The 21397-nt window shown below is 38.2% G+C and overlaps 1 protein-coding gene across 5 annotated transcripts; it reads left to right on the forward strand.

Annotated features, from left to right (window-relative positions):
- The first annotated feature begins 254 nt into the window (after positions 1–254).
- On the forward strand, positions 255–20384 carry LOC117407204 (H(+)/Cl(-) exchange transporter 4-like). Of its 5 annotated transcripts, XM_034011911.3 has the most exons (13): positions 257–409; positions 1454–1532; positions 3909–4060; positions 4992–5091; positions 5407–5594; positions 5743–5865; positions 6745–6951; positions 7576–7656; positions 10708–11253; positions 11646–11832; positions 13050–13448; positions 13750–13966; positions 14356–20384. In XM_034011911.3, exons 3-13 carry the CDS (start codon positions 3917–3919, stop codon positions 14444–14446), a joined length of 2283 nt encoding a protein of 760 aa, XP_033867802.1. In that variant the 5' UTR covers positions 257–409; positions 1454–1532; positions 3909–3916; the 3' UTR covers positions 14447–20384. The 5 variants fall into 5 exon arrangements, with proteins under 5 accessions (XP_033867798.1, XP_033867802.1, XP_034778670.1 ...); XM_034011907.3 differs by lacking the exon at positions 1454–1532 and having other exon boundaries at positions 255–409; XM_034922779.2 differs by lacking the exons at positions 257–409; positions 1454–1532 and adding an exon at positions 1541–2990.
- The last annotated feature ends 1013 nt before the right edge of the window (positions 20385–21397 follow it).

Consider the following 21397-nt stretch of genomic DNA (forward strand, 5'->3'; position numbering starts at 1 on the left):
AGAAAGTAGAAGACAAACAGGGTTTGTTTAGAGATTTTCCAACAATGAAATAGTCATTAAATAATCCAAAAGAGGTATGGGCAGGTAATGTCTGACACACATGCAACAGAGAAAAAATGTAAACATCTTTGTAAAGCATGCAGAGCTTTGGTTAAAGGGCTGCCGTCAAGCAGTTTGTTCAGAGTAAAATGGGAAGCAGGCAAATCATGACAACAGCAGCTGTGCATGCAGTGCATTGTGGGATTGTTTCACTCTTGCTCCATCTATATTTAGCTTGTGGAAGATTTGACAAGTGGGCCAGAACTACAACTCAATGAGCTGATACAGGGTGCTCAGTGAAAATATTTCTGTGATCAAACACTGTGGGCAATTAAGGCTTGTTTGCTTTTTCGGAAGATGGCATCAGAAGGTAAGCCTGAAGCTAAGGGTTTCATTTGTTTCTTACATGCTTTGGTTTACCTGACAGTGCAGCTTCAGTACAGGGATATACTCGTAAACCACCCTGGTTTTTTTTTTTTTTTCCTTTTGTGAACTGTTTCAATGCATTTATGCGGTGTTGAACATAGTAAATAATGTAAAAAAAAACTGATGTAGTTAAAAAATAAATACCCTGCTGTATTCTGGTAACTGCAGTCACATATTTTATGTTGTATTACTGTGCAGTGCAGCTCATGTCTAAAAATAACCAATTAATACTCTCTCCAATGTGAAGTATGGGAGAGTTTCAGTATTAACCTAAATGCCTCAGAATTGCGACGACAAAGAACTCCACTGTGCATTTTCATTTCTCGTGTCAGTTTCTTACCTAGTATAACATGGTATTATTTCATAAGACATTTGGTATAAGATTTTCTCTAGTAAAATGTTAGCTGTTTCGTGCTTGTCTCATCATGACACATGAACTTTACGATCCTTATGATCCTGCATTCCAGAAACCACACTACGGATGTGACTGTTTGATTATCTAAAGTAGTGGTTCTCATGCCAAAAGACGTGGTGGCCACTGTAAGATAAGCAGCACCAGTTATAAATCTTATAGCAGAATGGTATAAAGCATCAAGCTTCTCCAAAGCAGCTTTCAAGGCCATTTTGTAGACAACATCACCTTAATCCAGTATTGGAAGAACAGACATCTGGACTAGAGTATACCTAGCAGAGCCTTTAAAGCATGATTTATTGCGAAACAGAAAAACAATTCTAGATTTAACTTTAGATTGAACTTTATCAATAGAGGTTTAAAAAAACAAAGCACTGTCCAGCCAAATACCTAAATATACATGAAGTGCTTAATAATCTATTTTTTTTCACTGTTCCTTTTTGCTAAAGCATCTACTATATCTGTATCTATGATACAAGCTGTAGTGTCCTACAACCATGCTTGTTTTACACTTACACATATTTCAATGGTGTTTGTGTACTGCATTATTGCACAGTTTTCTTCTCTCTGTTTCAGGGCACCTGCACAAGCTTCCTCCCTTGTCACATCCTCTTGCTATCCTGAACTGAAGAGGGATATTTCTGAAATTATGAATGTGAATGTCAAAGCAAGTGCCACTGTACCTCGGCAAACCAAAAACAAAATGAAAACAAATAAAAAAGAGGGATAGCATATTATTTTAAGCAGATGTTTAACTCTTAACCCGTGTTTAACTCTTTACCCATGCAATACTAAGCAGATGCTTGAGTCTTTACCCGTGCAATACTAAGATTGGTCTTATAAGGTAGAAAAAATAAGTATGCGTCTCTACACTGTAGTGGTAGCAAAAATAAAAATAAAAGCATTAAAAAAGGGGTTTGCATTTCTGTTTTACCAAAAATTCTTGTCAGTCATAGAAAATAGCACCCCACACAAAAAAATATTAAATAAAATCAAGTAATATGTAATATCGTTTTTTTAAGTGCTTATCGTGAACGCTAAAATACAATGCTTCAGTTTGAAACAAACGGGCAGTCGCTACATTATTTGGGTTTGAATCTTGTTAATGGAAAAAGTGCATTTTCTCGCAACATTTTGTAACCTTAATCCAACCTTAGAATAAAATAGAAACCGCGACACAAAGATTGGCAGCATTCAAACGTATTTCCAAGGCTACATGTTTAAAGTACCTTCTTCTGGAAAAGGGTATTTTAAAATGAAGCGCTTTTACAAATAATTCCCGAGTGAAAGTGAAACACGTGTGGTGACAAGGATGTCTCCTGGGTGATGTCGCTGCGTAACTGGCTTGAGCCTATGTTAGAAACCACTTTCTGTGGTCATTTATAAATCTGGTGCATCAGAGGCCAGTTACCAAACCTAAACCAGAACCTTGCGCCAAAAAGTGGAGGAAGGTAACCTCACGAGTGAACGTGAAGTATATTAATCAACATTCCTAAAATTAAGGGAAAGTCCATAACTGTGAACTAATAATAATAATAATAATAATAATAATAATAATAATAATAATAATAATTGATTCCCAACTACACCACTATAAAATATAAAATAATAAGATATATGATTCCATTGTGAAGTATGTGGAAAGCAAAGCAAAGTAAATAAATAATAACAAATAGAGACATTCGGCTGCCCAATAGACCGTAGTACAGCGCTTATCCACTTCGTAATGCATGGAAGACAGACAGCGTTGTTACCAAATCAGATTTCCACGTCTATATATATTTTATTTCTTTACATACATGCCCCAGATCACCAGGGAGAACAGTGACGTTCCCTGTGTATGAGTTTTGGCCGTGGATCAGTTTCAATAGACGTCAACCAGAAGCATAAGGAGGATAAAATAATTAGGTGTGTCACGTGCTCAGCATTGCTTCCTGCCACTGACATTTCTCCCATCTGCTGTCCTGCATCACAGGAAGGATGCTGTAACCAAACCAATGTGACAAAATAGAGTAGCTGGTACAACTCTGCAGGTAGGAGCTGTTTTGGCAAATTGGGATAGTGATTCCAGCAGTGTTTTGAAGCAGTTACTTCAAGGTAGTTGTTGGTGTAGGTATGGTAACTTTTTTGTTTGTTTGTCAAATCCAGCAGGTGCAACAATACGAATATTTACAGAGTCCTTTGAAAGTCATAAAATATCGTAGGCCAAAATACATTTATGTTCTTTTATTTTATGTTGGCATTTGAAAAACATCACTTATTATAAAAGAACACGGCTCAATAATAAATAATTTATTTGTAGCTTTTCGTTAACGCGGCCTTTTGTTTTCAGAATCAATACGCTAAGGTAAACTGTACGAATGCAAACTGTAATATTCGGTGCCTGTTAGCAAAACTGTATTTTAACCGTTAAAACATGAAGGACCTAAAGAAGTGTGTTTCTCTGTTGATATTAAACTGTCGGGCTAGTTTGGTTTTGTTCCTGGCTGTCTACAGAAGCAGCGTCTGCAGTCCGCTGTGTCAAGACAGTCTCTGGGGGTTGCTTAGGCAAGTGTCTGTGCAACTTCAACAATATATAAAAGAAAAAGCTCGATTCATTATGAATAAGCTGTCACTGAATACAATTAAGCTAATCTTGTTAGTTTAAGGACTTTTAGTCGTAGGCTAAAGTATTTACATTTACATTCATAGAAGTATGCTTTATATTCCATTCCTAGCACAGTACTTGAGCTTACATGGAGAACTTGTTTTTTCAAAAATAATTGGGACACAAACTATTTTTGAAAAGCTTTGTAGAAGCGTAAGTCACTTGAACTCTTCTGTCAATGACTTGCGTGAATTATTATTATTTTTCTTTGCAAAGCCCTTGACAGATGTTTTATTAACATTATTTGCCTAATTCATCCTAAACATGGAGGACTTTTTTTTTTTTTTTGCATTTTTGACTGCAGCAAAACCCAGTTGCCAACAACATATCTATTGTATAAGTATTTTTTAACTGACTCTAAAATACTTTTTTTTTTCCCTGCAGGCTCCGACATGGGTTCCACGGGAGAAATCAATGGCTCTGGTAATCTCATGGACTTCCTGGATGAGCCCATACCAGACGTAGGGACCTATGAGGACTTCCACACCATCGACTGGCTGAGAGAGAAATCCCGGGACACAGACCGACACAGGAAGGTAATGGAACTAATGCACAACACAGCTTTTTTAGAATGTATTGAGCCAAACTTGTCCAGATGTGATACAACAATTCCAATAGGTTCTTGACTCAGCACATATTATACAATAAATCAGTTGATGAGTTTTGGCTGCTAATCATTTGCTGATAGACCAAGCAAAGATCAATGAGAAGTAATAATATATTTATATACATTTAAAACTGTAATAAATACAAATCTAATAATCTATCCTCTTAACTACCAGCCCACTGTCCTGTGAGCCGTGCCCTGATAACAGTAGTGCTTCAGACTTTAAAATTATACCAGTAGGATTCAGCTGCTTCTCCCTTGAATGTTTTTTTGTTTTGTTTTGGTTTTCAAGTATCACCTAAGGTTTGTAACTGGGGGGAAAAACACATATTAACTTAAAAGGGTGAAAAGGGTCTCTCTCAAATATATTACTTGCTGAAAATTAAACAAAATATTCTGTGTAACATAACCATGTATGCACAAATATATGTGCATGTGTTTTCGTGATCATGTCCAAGCACATATCACGACTACCCCAGAACACTTGGAGTGACGAAAGTGCGATGATCTCAAAATGTTGGTTCAAAAAGTTTTTGCAGTTGCAGCCTGGTATACTAACACTCAAACTTGTCAAACATTCCCCATCCCTTCCAGACACTAGAAATAATATATAATACATATGGGCTAAATTTGTAGTTTTTATTTGGTTCGGAAGAGTTTTAAAAAATATGCATTTTTATCGTTTCTGTTTTTATCGTTCCTACATGGTCAATCGTAGGTATTACTCTGCAGTTTCTGCATGCCATTTGAAACTTTCCCTTCATGATTTCTTTCACCAAATAATATTTTCTTTATATTAACGCTAACTGTATTTACTTTACACCCTGTTTCCTATCCAATTATCTCCTTTTTATTTCTAGATTGCCAGTAAAAGCAAAGAATCAATATGGGAGTTCATAAAAGGTCTCCTGGATGCCTGGTCAGGATGGGTGGTGATGCTCCTAATTGGGCTTATGGCAGGTACGACCTTTAATCCTTAAAACGTTACTGATGACCTGCATGGGGAGGGATTAACTTGGTTTCTACATCTGTAGAGCATTATTTTAATGGTTTTACATGTATCCACGATTGAAACACAAGATTAGGAATAAACATAAATTAACACACACGCCATGTATCTTTTTGATTTGTTTCAGGACACGTGGATAAGAGTAACCTGTAATGGTTTAAACTGTTGTATGATAGGAATTGTATGTTACATCCTGGACTAGTTGCATACCCTTTAGTCATTGTGTGGTGACCCTTTTTTTTTTTTCTTTACCTGATTGTGCTCAGGTACGCTGGCAGGCGTGATCGATCTAGCAGTGGACTGGATGACAGATTTGAAAGAGGGCGTGTGTCTCTCTGCGTTTTGGTACAGCCATGAGCAGTGCTGCTGGACCTCCAACGAGACCACCTTTGACGACCGGGACAAGTGCCCTCAGTGGCAGAAATGGTCCGAGCTTATGGTCGGACGATCGGAGGTGAGCAGTTAGATGACGGGAGTACAAAACTGTTTATTTTTGTGTTTAGGGAGGTTTATTTTGCACCATGTGTTTTTTTTTTTTGTTTGTTTTTTTTTAAATGAAATGCTTTTATTTAATAATTCTTACCCTTTATGATCTTTTACAGGGTGCCAGCGCTTATGTGTTGAACTACTTCCTGTACGTGATGTGGGCTCTCACCTTTGCTTTCCTGGCAGTGTCTCTAGTCCGAGTTTTCGCCCCATATGCCTGTGGATCTGGGATTCCAGAGGTGAGGAACTGTAAAGGAAACTTTACTGTGGTAAAATGTGCATTTATTTTAAATCATCCTAAAAATGGAAGACCAATCTTCTGTTTCTGCACCAAGTTCCATAAAGAAGCTGTACTGATAGCATAGCTCTATTTCAGGGTGATAGTTTAAATTTACCAGGTGATAATTATTTGTAATTGTTCTAAATAGTTACCAAGTTGTGTTTTTAATATTACATTTAATTATCACAACCTTGCCCTAACCGTAACTCCTGACAGATATTTTAGTATAACTTGAGTAAATTATAGGAAATTACCACAATATTTACACAGCCATTTCTGTTTGTTATTATCCTGTTAGTGTAAAGCGTGACCTGTTTCTGTCAAGCTGCCATATTGACGCCGTTCACTTCACCCCACTTGATGCAGAGATAATGGGAAACTCATGCTTGACTATGTTTACAGTCTATTTTATACTTATGAAATATCATTCTGGGTGGTCATTTTTTAATTTTTTTATTTTACTGGCTGTTAAGATGAAGTACTTAAATCCAAACTGTAAATCATATTTTAGCATGTGAGTTTTCAGTACTGAGATATAAAACACATTTTGTCTCCTTTAAAGTTGAATGGATCCACACTTACTAAGTCTTTTAATTTGAGTTTTTACTGGAAATTTACAGAAGACCAAAGGTAAATGTTCATAATACAAGAATAGTGCAAACTGCTAGGAATGACTCTACATACTACCCTGTTTACCACTACTGCTAATGTATTGTTGATGCTGTATTGTTTATGAAAAAAAGTTTTTTCAGGTGTCAGGTGACATTTATGTTTTAATTTAATTTTTTTAAAGTGTTATAGTTTATTTTCAGTACTAATAAAATAAACTGTTTTCTAGATCAAGACCATCCTGAGTGGTTTCATCATCAGAGGCTACCTGGGAAAGTGGACCCTCCTGATTAAGACGGTGACCCTGGTGCTGGCCGTGTCCTCAGGGCTCAGCTTGGGGAAGGAGGGGCCTCTTGTTCATGTGGCCTGTTGCTGTGGCAACCTCTTTAGCGGCCTCTTTTCCAAGTACAGCAAGAATGAGGCAAAGCGGAGAGAGGTAAATCTTGGTCCCATTTAATATTGTCCAGTGTTTACAAAGTTGAAAAAAAAACGTGTGGTGGTTTTGTGTGGATGGCAAAGCTAAGACCATGAAGCAAATTTTCCTTGTGACCGAAGCTGAATTTCAGTCCCTTCCCAGGTGACATGCTAGTGCATTAATCCACTGTCTGCCACCTAAAATCCAATACCTGTTATTGGGAAACATGAAGCTTAGAAAAAGGTTGTGGACAGGCAGTGTTGATACAACAAAGTATGTGTCATTTTTGTGCTGTCTAATTTAAAGAATGCTTTGTGCGCTATGTGTATAATGTCAACCTTTGTATAATACACACCTGTGTGTGACACGCATAACTGCAGCCTTGGGTTTCATCCCTTGTATAACGCTCTTTTTATACAAGCCTATCGAAACAGAAAACCTGTGCATATATAACATGCAACTTGTATAGAATGCACAGACATTCTCCCAATATTTTGTAAAATAATATGTTATGTTCTGAAATTTACAGTACACTGTCCTTACAAAGAAAATGAAACAAAAATATAGTAAAACAAACAATAGCATTGTGTGTAGTGTGCAGTATATGTGCTCTGTGTTTCTGATGCACAGTTTTGTATGTTTCAGGTTTTGTCAGCTGCGGCTGCTGCTGGAGTGTCGGTTGCCTTTGGCGCTCCGATCGGAGGAGTACTTTTCAGCCTTGAGGAGGTACGAGATGTTCTTACAAATATATTGTTTCCACGTTTTTATGATGCAGTTCACACCCTCTGCCAGCCCCCCAAAAATCTTATGCAAAATGTTCGCTTAACAGTCTGGTTTATTATCAGGTTTATTATTAGGCCGTGAAAATCTTATGCAACAATGTCTTTACATTTATATGATGTTTACAATCATTTTGAGTGGTTTTGATCCCTGATGCTACAGTCAGCGCCGCTTTATTGGGACACCTCGAGAGAAGGAAAAATATCCCATATAAACGGTTGTCCCAATTAAATGAGAGGCAGTTGAGATGACCTTAGCAGGGTTCGACATTGACCATGGCCTGGCGCCGGTAGAGATCGCATTTTGGCCGGTAGTTATGAAGCACCACAGGCCCGACTGGGCAGGTAACATTATTTAACTTTATAATGTATATAATATAGTGCACATGGCTTCCGTTTCATGAAATCAGGAAAATGGATCAGTGTGCCAAAAAGTTGAAAAAAACAAATCTACATAGCCACCCACCACCCCTCCCTCCACCCGATAACGGCGTAACTGAACTCGTCCGAACTTTCCCGCAGTAAGTCGTATTTGAAGAGCTGTTGGTAATACACGTTACCTTGACATGGCAATTTTTTACAATTTGTTTATTTTTTTTACAACTAAGCAACCAACTGTACCAATAAGCCAAAAGTAACATTTTTAAATCAATAAAGATAAAGAAAGTAATTATGAAAAAAAAATAAGACAAAACTATAGAGTGGAGTGGAAGAAAGACTTAATCTGGCTTCATGATGACAGTGAAACAAATGTCAGTTACCCAGACCTGCAGATTAAACAGCAGCTTTTTTGTTGGGAATTCAACATTTAGTTGCCCTCATATCCAGTCTCACATTAATAGTTCGCAAGGTAGCAGGTGTTTGTCTGCTGCTGTGACTGCAGCGAAAAAAAGATGCACCGATGAATACCCAGATACGCCACATGGAAGCTGGACAACGGGATCGAATTGTCTGACGTTTTGATTTGGGATACAATGTGTTCAGGTCAGAAATGCCATTCACAACCTTTACAGGGCTCGTTCATATCAGCAGTAAGAGTGGTGCTGACTTGGGAGAAGCTACAAGCGACAACGATCTGAGAACGATTATTTTTATTATGATTATTGTTTGAGTAGTGTTTATTATTAGGATTAGTATAAATCCATTAACCTTTTAGCGTTGCTGTTACCATATGGTAACAGCTCGGTTGTGGGTTTGCTTGTAAAAAAATGAGTATCATTTGTACACATACATTTTCAAATCTTGAATACAGTATTTTCATTTTCTGACAAGCATGCCAATGTTAAATGGCTGAAATAATACATTAGCATATATTTAAAGGCTGTTCTTAGCCACTTTTTTATTTGACACTTTTTTATTTTTTTTTAATTTTTTTTTAAGAAAGCACTGGGGGAGCACTTCGCTAATTTAATGAATGCCTTCAGTAGGAGAATGCAGTTTACGCAATTCTGCACGGTTCTCCTAATGTTGGCATTAAACAAAGTAATTTGAGAAAAGATTGAATATATTTTACTGTTTTGTTTTGCAAGATTTTGGTGTCTGACCAAAATTGTATCTGGGCTAGTAAAAACACTACCTCAGTGACCCAAGGGGCCAGTAGTAAAAAATCTAAATGTAGAGCCCTGCTTAGTCACACTTTTTTAATTTAATGAAAAGGAAAATAACTAAATCACATCCCATTATGATTAAATGTTAATTACATAATTTAAAATACGAGTCAATGTTTTTTTATTTTTTATTCCTAAACAAATTTAATTGCACCTGCGATGTTGACACGCCAACTTTCTTTGCAACAGCAGCCAGTCACAGTGTAATCACAACCTCACTGCACTCACTGCACTGTGCTACGTGACCTGTCTTGCTCTGAAAAGCAATCTCTATTCATCATTTGAAAATACTGTATCCAAACTGACGTCCCAATTAAATGACATAAATAGCATTGGGAAGAACCGTCTCCCAGAGTTGTATCCCATTTATTATTATTGTTATTTATTTCTTAGCAGACATCCTTCTCCAGGTGACTTACAAAGTATCATATTACAAAATATCACATTACTGATGAGGGCAGTTATAAGGTACAGTAAGGTCTGTAGGAAATAAGATCAAATTCAAATAAGAGCAAAATAAAGAACACAATAAATAATTATATTTAGGAGCGAATTCGACTAAGAGCAGTTAACTTATAGCAAAAATATTTGCTTATACGAGTAAAGTCCATTAAGAGCACATAGTAAGTACGATAAGTGGATGAGAACGATTTCGATTAAGAGCAATTACAAAAAACGTGATACTGATACCTATAGTAAAATCAAGTACAATATACGAGAAGTAGTTATAATTAAGAGCAGCAGTAGAATGCGGCAAGGTATGGAGCAGTTCAGTGCAAGTACAAGCTGATGCAAGTACTGGAACAATTGAGTGCCATATAGTCCAGTATAGTCGAGAGTTGTGAGGTTTACAGATGCTGTCTGAACAGGTGTGTATTGAGGAGGGGCCGGAAGGTGGTCAGGGACTGATCAGTCCTAATATCCGTGGGTAGGTTGTTCCACCATTGAGGGGGAAGGGTGGAGAAGGAGCGGGCTGTGGAAGCGAGGGAGCAGAGGTGGGGGTACAGCTAATCTGCCGGTGGTGGAGGAGCGGAGGGAGCGAGAGGGGGTGTAGGGAGAAATGATAGTCTGGAGGTAGGAGGAACCATCAGTATCCCGATTAGGCTGTGCCGACTATATTCTTTGCTCTATATTTGTCTCTTACAATGTTTCTAATTGTTATCTGGAATTAGGAAGCAGACACATGCCAGACAACATTCAAGCAAGTTAGGGAGAAAAAATATAAAATCTATAAATTCTACATATGTAGAATTATTGCAAACAAAAATTACAATTAAAATTACAATTAAAATGTGTATGTATACCCTTTAATTAATTAATGCATTTGTAAAAGATCATGATTAAAAAAGTTAGATGTGCTGTACATCCCTAACTCACCATTCCTACTGTAGGTGAGCTACTATTTCCCACTGAAGACCTTGTGGAGATCCTTCTTTGCAGCTCTGGTAGCAGCCTTTACCCTGCGCTCCATCAACCCCTTTGGAAACAGCCGGCTGGTGCTGTTCTATGTGGAGTACCACACCCCCTGGTACATGGCAGAGCTCTTCCCCTTCATCCTGCTGGGCGTCTTCGGAGGGCTATGGGGGACCCTCTTTGTCCGCGGCAACATTGCCTGGTGCCATCGTCGCAAGACCACGTTGCTGGGCAAGTACCCTGTGCTGGAGGTGATTGCAGTGACAGCCATCACTGCCATTGTGGCCTTCCCCAACCCATACACACGGCGCAGCACTAGCGAGCTAATCTCGGAGCTCTTCAACGACTGTGGAGCGCTTGAGTCCTCCCAGCTCTGCGACTACATCAATGACTCAAACATGACCCGGCCCATAGATGATATCCCTGACCGCCCTGCTGGCCCCGGTGTCTATGCAGCTCTGTGGCAGCTCGCGCTGGCGCTCATCTTCAAAATTGTCATCACCATCTTCACCTTTGGCATGAAGGTAAGCTAATGACTTGACGTCTGCCATTTTTGTATATGTCTGGGATTTGTGACATAAAACAGTTCATAGAGGACATATCATCTTCAAAAAGCAAAAGCAGATTTCTGAGCTAAAACATTTGTCTACTTCACTTAGTTTTACTGTCATAGAGGCCGCTGTAACTGACGAAGTAGAGGGAAATAATTTACAAACATCTGAATCTGAAAGTTTTAACTTGAACCAAGTGATAAAGAGTGTTAAGAAGTTCAATAAGCGGTGCAATGTGACATATCCTGAGGGATTTAGACAAAAAAATACTGTTATTAGGGGCAATGATTTATCGACACAGTTTTTACAATATTTTCTGTGATGTATTCTACTCATTCTTGTGGTCTGGTCCACCATGTCTGTAGATTCCTTCAGGACTATTTATTCCCAGTATGGCTGTGGGTGCTATTGCCGGCAGGATAGTTGGAATAGGTGTAGAGCAGATGGCCTACCACCATCATGACTGGATTATCTTCAAGAACTGGTGCCGACCAGGCGCTGACTGTGTTACTCCAGGACTGTATGCCATGGTGGGGGCTGCAGCTTGCTTGGGTAAGGTTACGAAGTTACATGCATCACAGTCATTACTTTGAAATTGACATAATCACAGCTCTTGTTGTATATAACTAGGGCTTCTGATTTTCAGTTTTAACCGATAAAACACCCCCAATACAAAAAAAAAATCGGTGGATAGCCAATAAACACCGGAAAACACCGGAAAAACTGTGGAAATGATTAATCAATTCACGTTGACTTTACCCTATTCCCATTAGAAAATCAAACCTACTACAAAAATAATAATACATACATTTCCCAGTGCTGCTGGGCAATGTCCCACCTTCCTGACTTGCATCTATCATTGATTTGTTCACAATACTTTAAATCTGTCCCAACTACTGAATGACAGCACATTCCTACATTTCTGTTGGAGACTCCGCTTGCGAGATTTAAAACGAGATTAGAATCAGGATGGAGGCTTGTTAGCGGGATTTAAAGCTGTATTACAGAATTGTGGCGAAATGTACAAAAATGCCTCCACACAAAAACCCCAGAAGAATGTGCCCGTGACCATAGGGATTTCGTTGTGGAAGACAGCAATTTAAAGAAGGTACAACTTAAGTGTGCAAATACTGTCGAGTTACTACTATACATATTTTGACAGAAAAAAAAACAAAACCTCAAGCATTTTGGAAATTAACCGAAAACACTCATTTTATACAGTATATCAAAAACGAAAGCCCCGAAAAAAAACAATTTACATAAAACTCGAAAATAGCTAAAAATAGGCACTGAAAAATACAATTAATAAAACCCGAAAAACAGAATATATAACTAAGGCTTCTGATTTTCTGTGTTTTCCTCCGACTTTTCTACTCTCCTTTAAAAATTCAGTTGATACCTGTTAAGCCATTCATTGTTCTCAATCACAACTGAGAAACGTGTTAATAGTAAAATTGATTTAATTTACAGGCTTTTAAATCGCAAGTCTTAGTTTTTCATTTAAAATGCATGAATGGCTTAACAGGAATCAGTTGAATTCTTAAAGGAGAGTATAAAAGTCGGAGTAAAACACTGAAAATCAGAAGCCCTACATATAATATACATTACAACAGATTTTAAACTGAGCCCCACAGGGATCTCTGCTGCTGGAACATGGTTAATTTCCAATTAATACTGTTTTTTTGTATAATTAACAATATCATTCTCATTCTGATTGAATCATGACTGTGCACATAAACAGATAAGGTCATGTGTTTGCCATTTCACAGGCGGAGTTACCAGAATGACAGTGTCTCTGGTTGTGATCATGTTTGAGTTGACGGGGGGCCTGGAGTACATCGTACCCCTCATGGCTGCCGCTGTCACCAGCAAGTGGGTGGCAGATGCCTTTGGGAAGGAGGGCATCTACGAATCGCACATCCATCTGAACGGCTACCCTTTCCTGGATGTGAAGGACGAGTTCACGCACCGCACGCTGGCCACTGACGTGATGCGGCCGCGGCGCAGTGAGCCCCCCCTGGTTGTCCTCACCCAGGACAGCACCACTGTGGAGGACGTGGAGACTCTCATCAAAGACACCGACTACAACGGCTTTCCTGTGGTGGTGTCCAAAGAGTCAGAGCGACTAATTGGCTTCGTTCAGAGGAGAGACCTCCTCCTGGCCATCAGTAAGCAACCTCGTATTAGGAAACCCGTTACAAAAAACAGGGCTGGCTAAAGCCCTAAGATACATGTGTCCTGTCACACACTGATGGATCTAAATAAAGTTGGACATAAAGATTATAATAAATTACTAAAACTGATTAAGTTATGTAATGGCATTTAAAAAAAAAATATTACAGGAAACATCCACACAAAAGGTGGATCACAATCTTGCTTTGAAACAGTACAACAATACATCTTATTGCCTAATAATTGCTTGAAATTGGCTTATGCTTCTTCTTGTGTTCTTGTGCTAACCTTTGTCAGAAAGTGCCAGACAGAAGCAGGATGGTGTTGTGAGTAGCTCTGTGGTGTACTTCATTGAGGACGCCCCACAGTCACCTGCCAGCAGCCCCCAGTCCCTCAAGCTGCGACGCATCCTCAACCTATGCCCATTCACAGTGACCGACCACACCCCCATGGAGACAGTAGTGGACATTTTCCGCAAACTGGGGCTCCGCCAGTGCCTTGTCACCCGCAGTGGGTAAGTCATTTATACCTACCGATGGAGATGATATCCCCTCTGGGGGTTACAGTGGAGGCGATGTACGTATATAGAAAGTATCAGAATGTGGGGATATATGGAGGCATGTGTCGTTTGTCAGTTTGCCAAAAGTACATTTTCACTTGTGCAGTCTGTGAATGTAATATAGGCCTGGTGGTGGATGAATATCACTGATGTTTCTTTGTGTGTTTACATTCTGATCTCCCAGTTGGTGGTACATTCCTATTTACTGAAGCGACAAAGCCACAGCTTTTCTTTGTCAGCTTATGACTCTTATTGTATCTGGGAGCTTTTTTTCCAAGTTAGTTTTGCCCTCAGCGAAGTAGTTTCCATAAACTGATGTAATCTTTTTTTTTTCTTCTCTCCAGGCGCCTCTTAGGCATTATAACTAAAAAGGACGTTCTCCGACACATGGCCCAAATGGCAAACCAGGACCCCGAATCTATCCTGTTCAATTAATCAGTGTCAAAGGTGGATGAAGTCCATGCTGGCTGATACCTTCAAGGGGTTTCTAAGCTTATACTGGAATGCCAATGAAAGCACCCAGGGCCTTGCTGTGACAAATAGGAAAAGTCTGGGAGGACTCGCTGAAATGGGAAAGGAATCACAAGAGACAGCCTCTGGGGTTTGCAGGATCTTTGTTAATGCCACCGCAAATGTCATGCTAAGCTTTTATCTTTTAAAAGTTGTCCTACCCTGGAACAAATTTAACAAAGCATTAATATTTTCTCAGTAATACTGTAGTGCGAAATCATTATCAATGACATTAATAATTTATAAACAGATTAGGTGGGGCTGGCAGAGTTAAAGGGAAACATTGACACTAGGGATGTAAGTATCGTTTAATTGGGTACACGTTTATACTCGTTTGCTTTTAATAGTTTAAACGTTTAAACTATAAGACTAAGTGACGCTAGTACATACAGCATACTCATTCCATACACAATTCAATAATAAGTTGCTTAAGTTGTACGCACCAGAAACCAATCCAAAACTGAAGATACAAAGAATACACTTCAGTGGAACAAAAACTTCAGATCCATTTGAAGAACACGAACCCAGGACCATTCAAAACAGTTTTTTAAATGTTACCAAAAAAGTTCACTTTCATTCAGAAATGCTAATTTGAAAATGGTAGTTTAATTGCGTCTTCCTCACATTGCAGTAATGCAGTAAAAAAAAAAACCCTCCAGAACAAAAATCAATATAAAGACGATTTAAAACAGTTTTTCAATAGTTGCCAAATGCTTATTTCAAAACTAAAAAGCTAAAAAGTTATTTACTTTTGATATTGGTTTAAAATTCAGTTGTTCTAGTTTGTCCAAAAAAAAAAAAAATCTTGTATCGTTGTATCCAAATTCAGTTATAGTTTAGTCAAAAAAAAAAAAATCTTGTATTGTTTCGGTATCCAACTTAGTTGTTTTTGTTTAAGAAAAATATCATGTTTACATGCTCTGGGGTGAGTCTTGTGTGCAAATGATTGACTGCAATGCCAGCAGCGGAAAACACTCACTCTGAGGACACAGATGATGCTGGAATGCACAAATACGCCTTTGCCAGTTGGGGAAAGCGCTCTATATTCGACTTCCACCATTCCAACGGAATGCACTGTAATGAAGTGCAAGGCTCCTTAAAATAATTTTCTACTTCACTTTCTACAACAGTCTCTGATGCATCTTGGAAGTAGTCATCTCCTAAGAGCATTGCCTTGCCACTCTGCACACTCTCCGTCTCTCTGCACTGTAACTTTGCTGCTGGCTCAGCCGTTTCAGTCCTTGCACTCGATGGTGCCTCTGCCTCACCCTCGTTAACTAATTGTACATTGTGAGAAAGAAAACGCACGTGTTTGCGCTATGGATCCAACATCGATGCTACAAGTGCAGGTTTTTTTGATGACAGCAGTGTCGTTTGGTGTCATTCGTTTTTCAAGAGAACACCTAACTGCAGAGTTGAAATCCACAATACTTTTACTTTCACCAACTGCGGCCTCACTTTTGAGGTGAGTCTTAATGACACTGGTAGATATGGGATACACACTTGAAACTGAAACAGACTGTTCTGAAGATAAAACTGTTGTAGCACATTTTAAAGCAGAGAGAATGGGTAAGATGTCTTCTATTAGTTGCCACAGGTCATCAAGTAGCTGAAGGGTTCGAGCATCTGACAGTTTTGTGAATGTGCGATCTGACAGCACTGCTGTTATTATTATTATTTGTTTATTTAGCAGACGCCTTTATCCAAGGCGACTTACAGAGACTAGGGTGTGTGAACTATGCATCAGCTGCAGAGTCACTTACAATTACGTCTCACCCGAAAGACGGAGCACAAGGAGGTTAAGTGACTTGCTCAGGGTCACACAATGAGTCAGTGGCTGAGGTGGGATTTGAACCGGGGACCTCCTGGTTACAAGCCCTTTTCTTTAACCACTGGACCACACAGCCTCTGTTATTGCCCATCGTTGTTCGGTGAGTCGTTCAAACATATCGTGAACTGAATTCCACCGAGTTTTGCAAGACTGGATCAGGCGGTGTTGCTTTAGCTTAAGCTGCATTTGTTTTTTCTCGAGGGCTTTAGCAGCAACAGTGCTGTGGTGAAAGTGTGAGACAAGCCTGCTTGCTGTAGCAATCACTCGATCAACACTGCTGACAGAAAAGCCATCATTTATTGCTAACTGTAGCGTATGCACAAAACAATTAACAGACTTTCAGATTTTCCGAGGTGTGTCTTTCAGGCATGTTTTCTGTCTCAAGAACAACAGACTGATGCTCCCATTTTTCATCAATATAATGGCACGTTATTGTTATGTAGCTTTCAGTGTTAAGTGCTGTCCAGCAGTCAGTGGTAAGTGCTACTCTTTCAGCAGCCTGTAGTTTGTTACTAAGCGTACTCACACATTCCTCATACCGTTAATCCAGGCGCGCAGTTATTGTTTGTCTTGAAGGCACACGGTACTCCGGTTCTACGAAAGCTATTCATTTGACAGAGCCCGATTCCTCCACAAAACTTATTGGCAGCATGTCTTCTGTTACCATGGTGCACAACAATTCAGATCATTTCTCAGCCTGCAGTGGCCCGCATTTTCGTGCAATTTCAGAAACGGTGTCAGTGTTGTTTGCTTTTTACCGTCTTTACTCTCTGCAGAAACACAAGGGTGTTTGAGTCTCAAATGATTTAGCATTGTGCCAGTGCTGTTTGAATATGTAAGTTTTGTGTCGCATAGTTTACATTTAACGGATGTTTCAGTTACTTTTTTGAAATAATTCCAAACATGGCTCCTTTTTGAACGATCCATTATGTATGCCTACTAGTTCTTCTGCCTGTTTTTTTCATCACGTCGATGCATAATATGACCCTAACAAAAACTGCTCCTCTCATCCACGTGATGCATTCAATAAGGAAGTTATTTTCCGTTTGTCACAATGCGGCATGCACAATGATATTTAAAGCAGTTGTAACTTTTCTGTAGTTTAAACTAAATAGATATATACTAAATGTTTATTAAAAAGTTATCGTTTATTCATTTAAACGTTTAAACTATTACATCCCTAATTGACACAGGATTTGACTTGAATAAAACGAAGAAGGTTGTTTAGTCCTGGCACTTGAGATTCTCCAGGCACCTCAAAGCAAGCTGAAAAGCCAAGTAAATACAGATTTGCTAATAAATCAATATCAAGCAACAAAACCTAAAGCCACACAAAATGATTAAATAGTTAAATAGTTTTTCAGTCATCACATCCTGATGACATTTTTTTTTTTTTTTTTAAACTCAGAACCACCTGCATGGCCTTAAAAGGGCTCTCAAACAAGTTTAGGTGAAACACTAGAATCATTAACCTGACCCCCTGCAACACTCATACTCCATTAGTAAGTATATGATCTTTAATGTGGTGTTTTCTTTACTGATGTAAGGGGGACAGGTACGTGGTTACACTGTAGCAGCGGAATGTTTGAGAGCCCTTTTGAGTACACAGGGGTGCTTTAAACATCCACATTTTAAAAAGGTTTAAAAATGACATACAAAATGACAAATACATTAATTAAAGGGGAAGGGAAACGGCGGGACTTTGTGCGTTAAAATTATTCAAGTGCTAAAGATAACATTTCCCACTCAAAACACCCTTGTATTTATCGTATAACACAATAAAAGACTTTAAAACAAGACTTTAAAACTATGGCAACCGGCACTTAAATTGTGATGTGTTCCACCATATTGACAGAGTTTTCCTGTGACGTCACTGGTTGGAGCGCTCGACCGGCGGGTGTAAACAAAGATGGCAAATCTCACAAGAGCACTGGAACTAAGTGACTTTGAAGAGCTAGAATCTATTGGTAAAAACTTTCTGTATGAATTTGAGCCAATCATAGGCCCGATTGAAACTGAAAGAAAGCATTCAGATTCCTGGGAATCTGATCCAGATAGTGAGAGAAATCCGGATCCTAACAGGACAGCAAACAATTTCTTTTGCAGTTGCTGTAACTGCACAGTGATGCCGACTCGTGAGGAATGTGTTTGTACACAATCTGATCTGGCTAAAAATGAGCTGGGATCCAATCCTGTTTTTTGATCCCATTAGTACAACCAGCCCCAGGTCACTGATGCCAAGTGCATTTACTTTACTACTAAGTACTATGGACATTTGGAAACTGGACAACTGATGTAAAAGCTACATGTAAATTGTATAGAAATTACTTTGTTATAATGATATTGTACAAAATCATCATCAGTAAGTCACAATTACAAAGCTTTGAATCTCATGTTAAAATATGACATTTTCCAAACAGTTTGCATGAGAGAAATCACTGACTTCACACACTTCACGTCCTTCTCCCGCTGCCTTCTCCAACCAGTGACGTCACAGGAGTGATTTCCAGCAATGGCGGATTACAGTTTGATAGACCGCGGAATTTAAACAGCTTGTTTGACATATACCAATCAAAAACAATCAAAACAAACCTGAGATTACATTGCTTTCCCATCTATTTTATCATTTACAAACAAACCAAAAGGTGTTTCCTATCCCCTTTAAGATAACTGCTATTTCAGAGTTCTTTAAGCTAACTATAAAGAGCTCAGGCCTTTTAAATGCAGAATGGCTGATTAAAATTGGCATTGCAAAGGTTGAGCATGTTGAGTATACTTTAGACTCATTATTTAAACCTGTCATTGATATGCATAATAGCTGTAACTAGTATGTAGTATGCTCGATCTACAAAGCTGCAGTGGAACATATTGCACAGTGTCTAAATAGTAAAAGAAAACCGTTTGTTACTGAAGCTACAGTGAAATGTTTTATATGTATGGATGCATTTATTTGTACTTAAATTTGATCTAGTTGGCACTGAACTAACAATGTTTATTAGCAGTCATCGGTTCCTTGATGGATTACATCAATATTGTCAGTGAGAGATTCACAACATATCTTGCTTAATATGCAAATGTTTAACAGTTTCATCATGACAACTGTATCTTTTGGCTATATCTTATACTCAGTACTGACATTGTTTTGCCAGTATCACTACTACACTACTGTATGTTAACGAATTTAGAGGTAAATAGTACAGATGGAACACAAAAAATTAACTTTTTAAAAAACGAATCAATTTAAAATATGAAGTGTTTTGTTTTACTTTTTTTATTGGAGAGTGTATTGTATTATTTCCTATATTTATTTATTTATTTATTTATTTATTTATTTTGGCATCTATAAGTTAAGAGGGGTGTCAAGGATGTTGACATCCCTCAGCCAATGCTCCTTCCTTGAGCTTCTTGCAAGGTAGCTATGGCAACCCTGTCTTGTTTGACTAATAAGATTGTTCTCTTATGTTTATCACCCAACACTAAACTGTCAAAATTCTGTACCTGTGCAAAACATGATTTCAAAAAGGGATCAATATCCACATGCATGTATATACCGACAAAGGATAATGACAAAACATTGATTGCAAAGTACTGTACCTTTCTATTTGCCCTTTTGTTTTTAATAGTTTCACATTAATCTTTAAAAAGCTGCAACGTAAATATTCTTGATCGTATATTTTGCTCTGCAGAATGTATATTTTTACTATTTTTAGTCTGGGCATGTATGAAAGAATGGGGCCAGTGGATAAAGCACTATTGCAAAATTGTATAGTAACTAGTATTATTCAACTTCTTTGGTAAATGGTAAAGTGCCAATGTTCAATATTGAAAGCACCTGCCTCCTAATAAATAAATGGATCATTTATATTATTGAATTGATTTATTAGTATATTTCTACTGTGTTATAAATGTTTGAAGCAGTTTACATAATTTATTTGCATTGGATTTTTTGTGTTGTACAACTTTTTTTTATTTCTTACCATGATATGTTGTTTTTGTGCAATAAAATATAATAAACATTTTAACTTTGTTTTATATCTAAAGAACTATGCATTTCTATTAAAGTGTCAATCACAAAGACCCTCAAAAATCGTGCCCTTTACATTGAAGAAACTGCATAATGTTTTCTTTAACTTTATTTGTGAAAGAGAAATAGGTATGTATGCAAGGTATCCTTAGTTTAGACTTGCTGCAATTGCATTCTTCAGCTGGGTCGTTGGAAGATTTATGGGTATCTATGAACAGTACCAATTAGTCAAGAATGAAGAATGTTCTGTTAAGAAAAGAACCAACTGAATGGGAATACTATACAGGGCAGTAGCCAGCCATGAAAAATCACAAAGGTACTTGCCCATGCACTGCGGCTAACAACATGTAACATGTAACAATAGTTGTGATCTTTTTGAAAACAAACAGTGCAAACTGGTGTACAAGAATCTCATTGAAACAACTTCTAAATAACTATGTCTTCTTATGTCCACTAGATGGTGTACAAACGCAAAGCACTCTCCATTGGAATGTTAGCCAACTAGGTCAAGACGTGAACATGTGCGTTCAAGTGTTTTTTATTACAAGTGTTCTTGTAAAGGATGCACATGTCTTTACACAGGGAAAAACATGTTTTCACAAGTCATAACAGTATGAGATAAAATGAAAATGGGTACCTGATATAATAAAAGACTTGGACTCAGGAGGGCATGTGCCAGCTCTGATATTTCATATTGGACATGTACAGTAAGTGTAAAAAAATAAAAAAACCAAACAACTGTACTATACCACAGAGAAATATGAGACCTTCGTGCACAGTTACTTACTTAGTAGTTGATGGACTTTTTCAACCTTGTGTCTGCGTGAAATTCTTCAACGTGAAGACAGGGGGCCTACTGCACACATGGGATTCATTTTTATGTAAAGATCTCTGATGAAAAGAGAGGTTTGTATTGTGTTGTATGTGGTGAAGTACAGGCTCTGTCCAGATGTTTTTATTGTTAGCATTGGATACCTGCACAACCTTACAGCATATGTCTGTAACACTATTTGCATATCGT

Source organism: Acipenser ruthenus, chromosome 8 (assembly GCF_902713425.1).
Source record: "Acipenser ruthenus chromosome 8, fAciRut3.2 maternal haplotype, whole genome shotgun sequence".
In the NCBI taxonomy this organism is placed as follows: Eukaryota; Metazoa; Chordata; class Actinopteri; order Acipenseriformes; family Acipenseridae; genus Acipenser; species Acipenser ruthenus.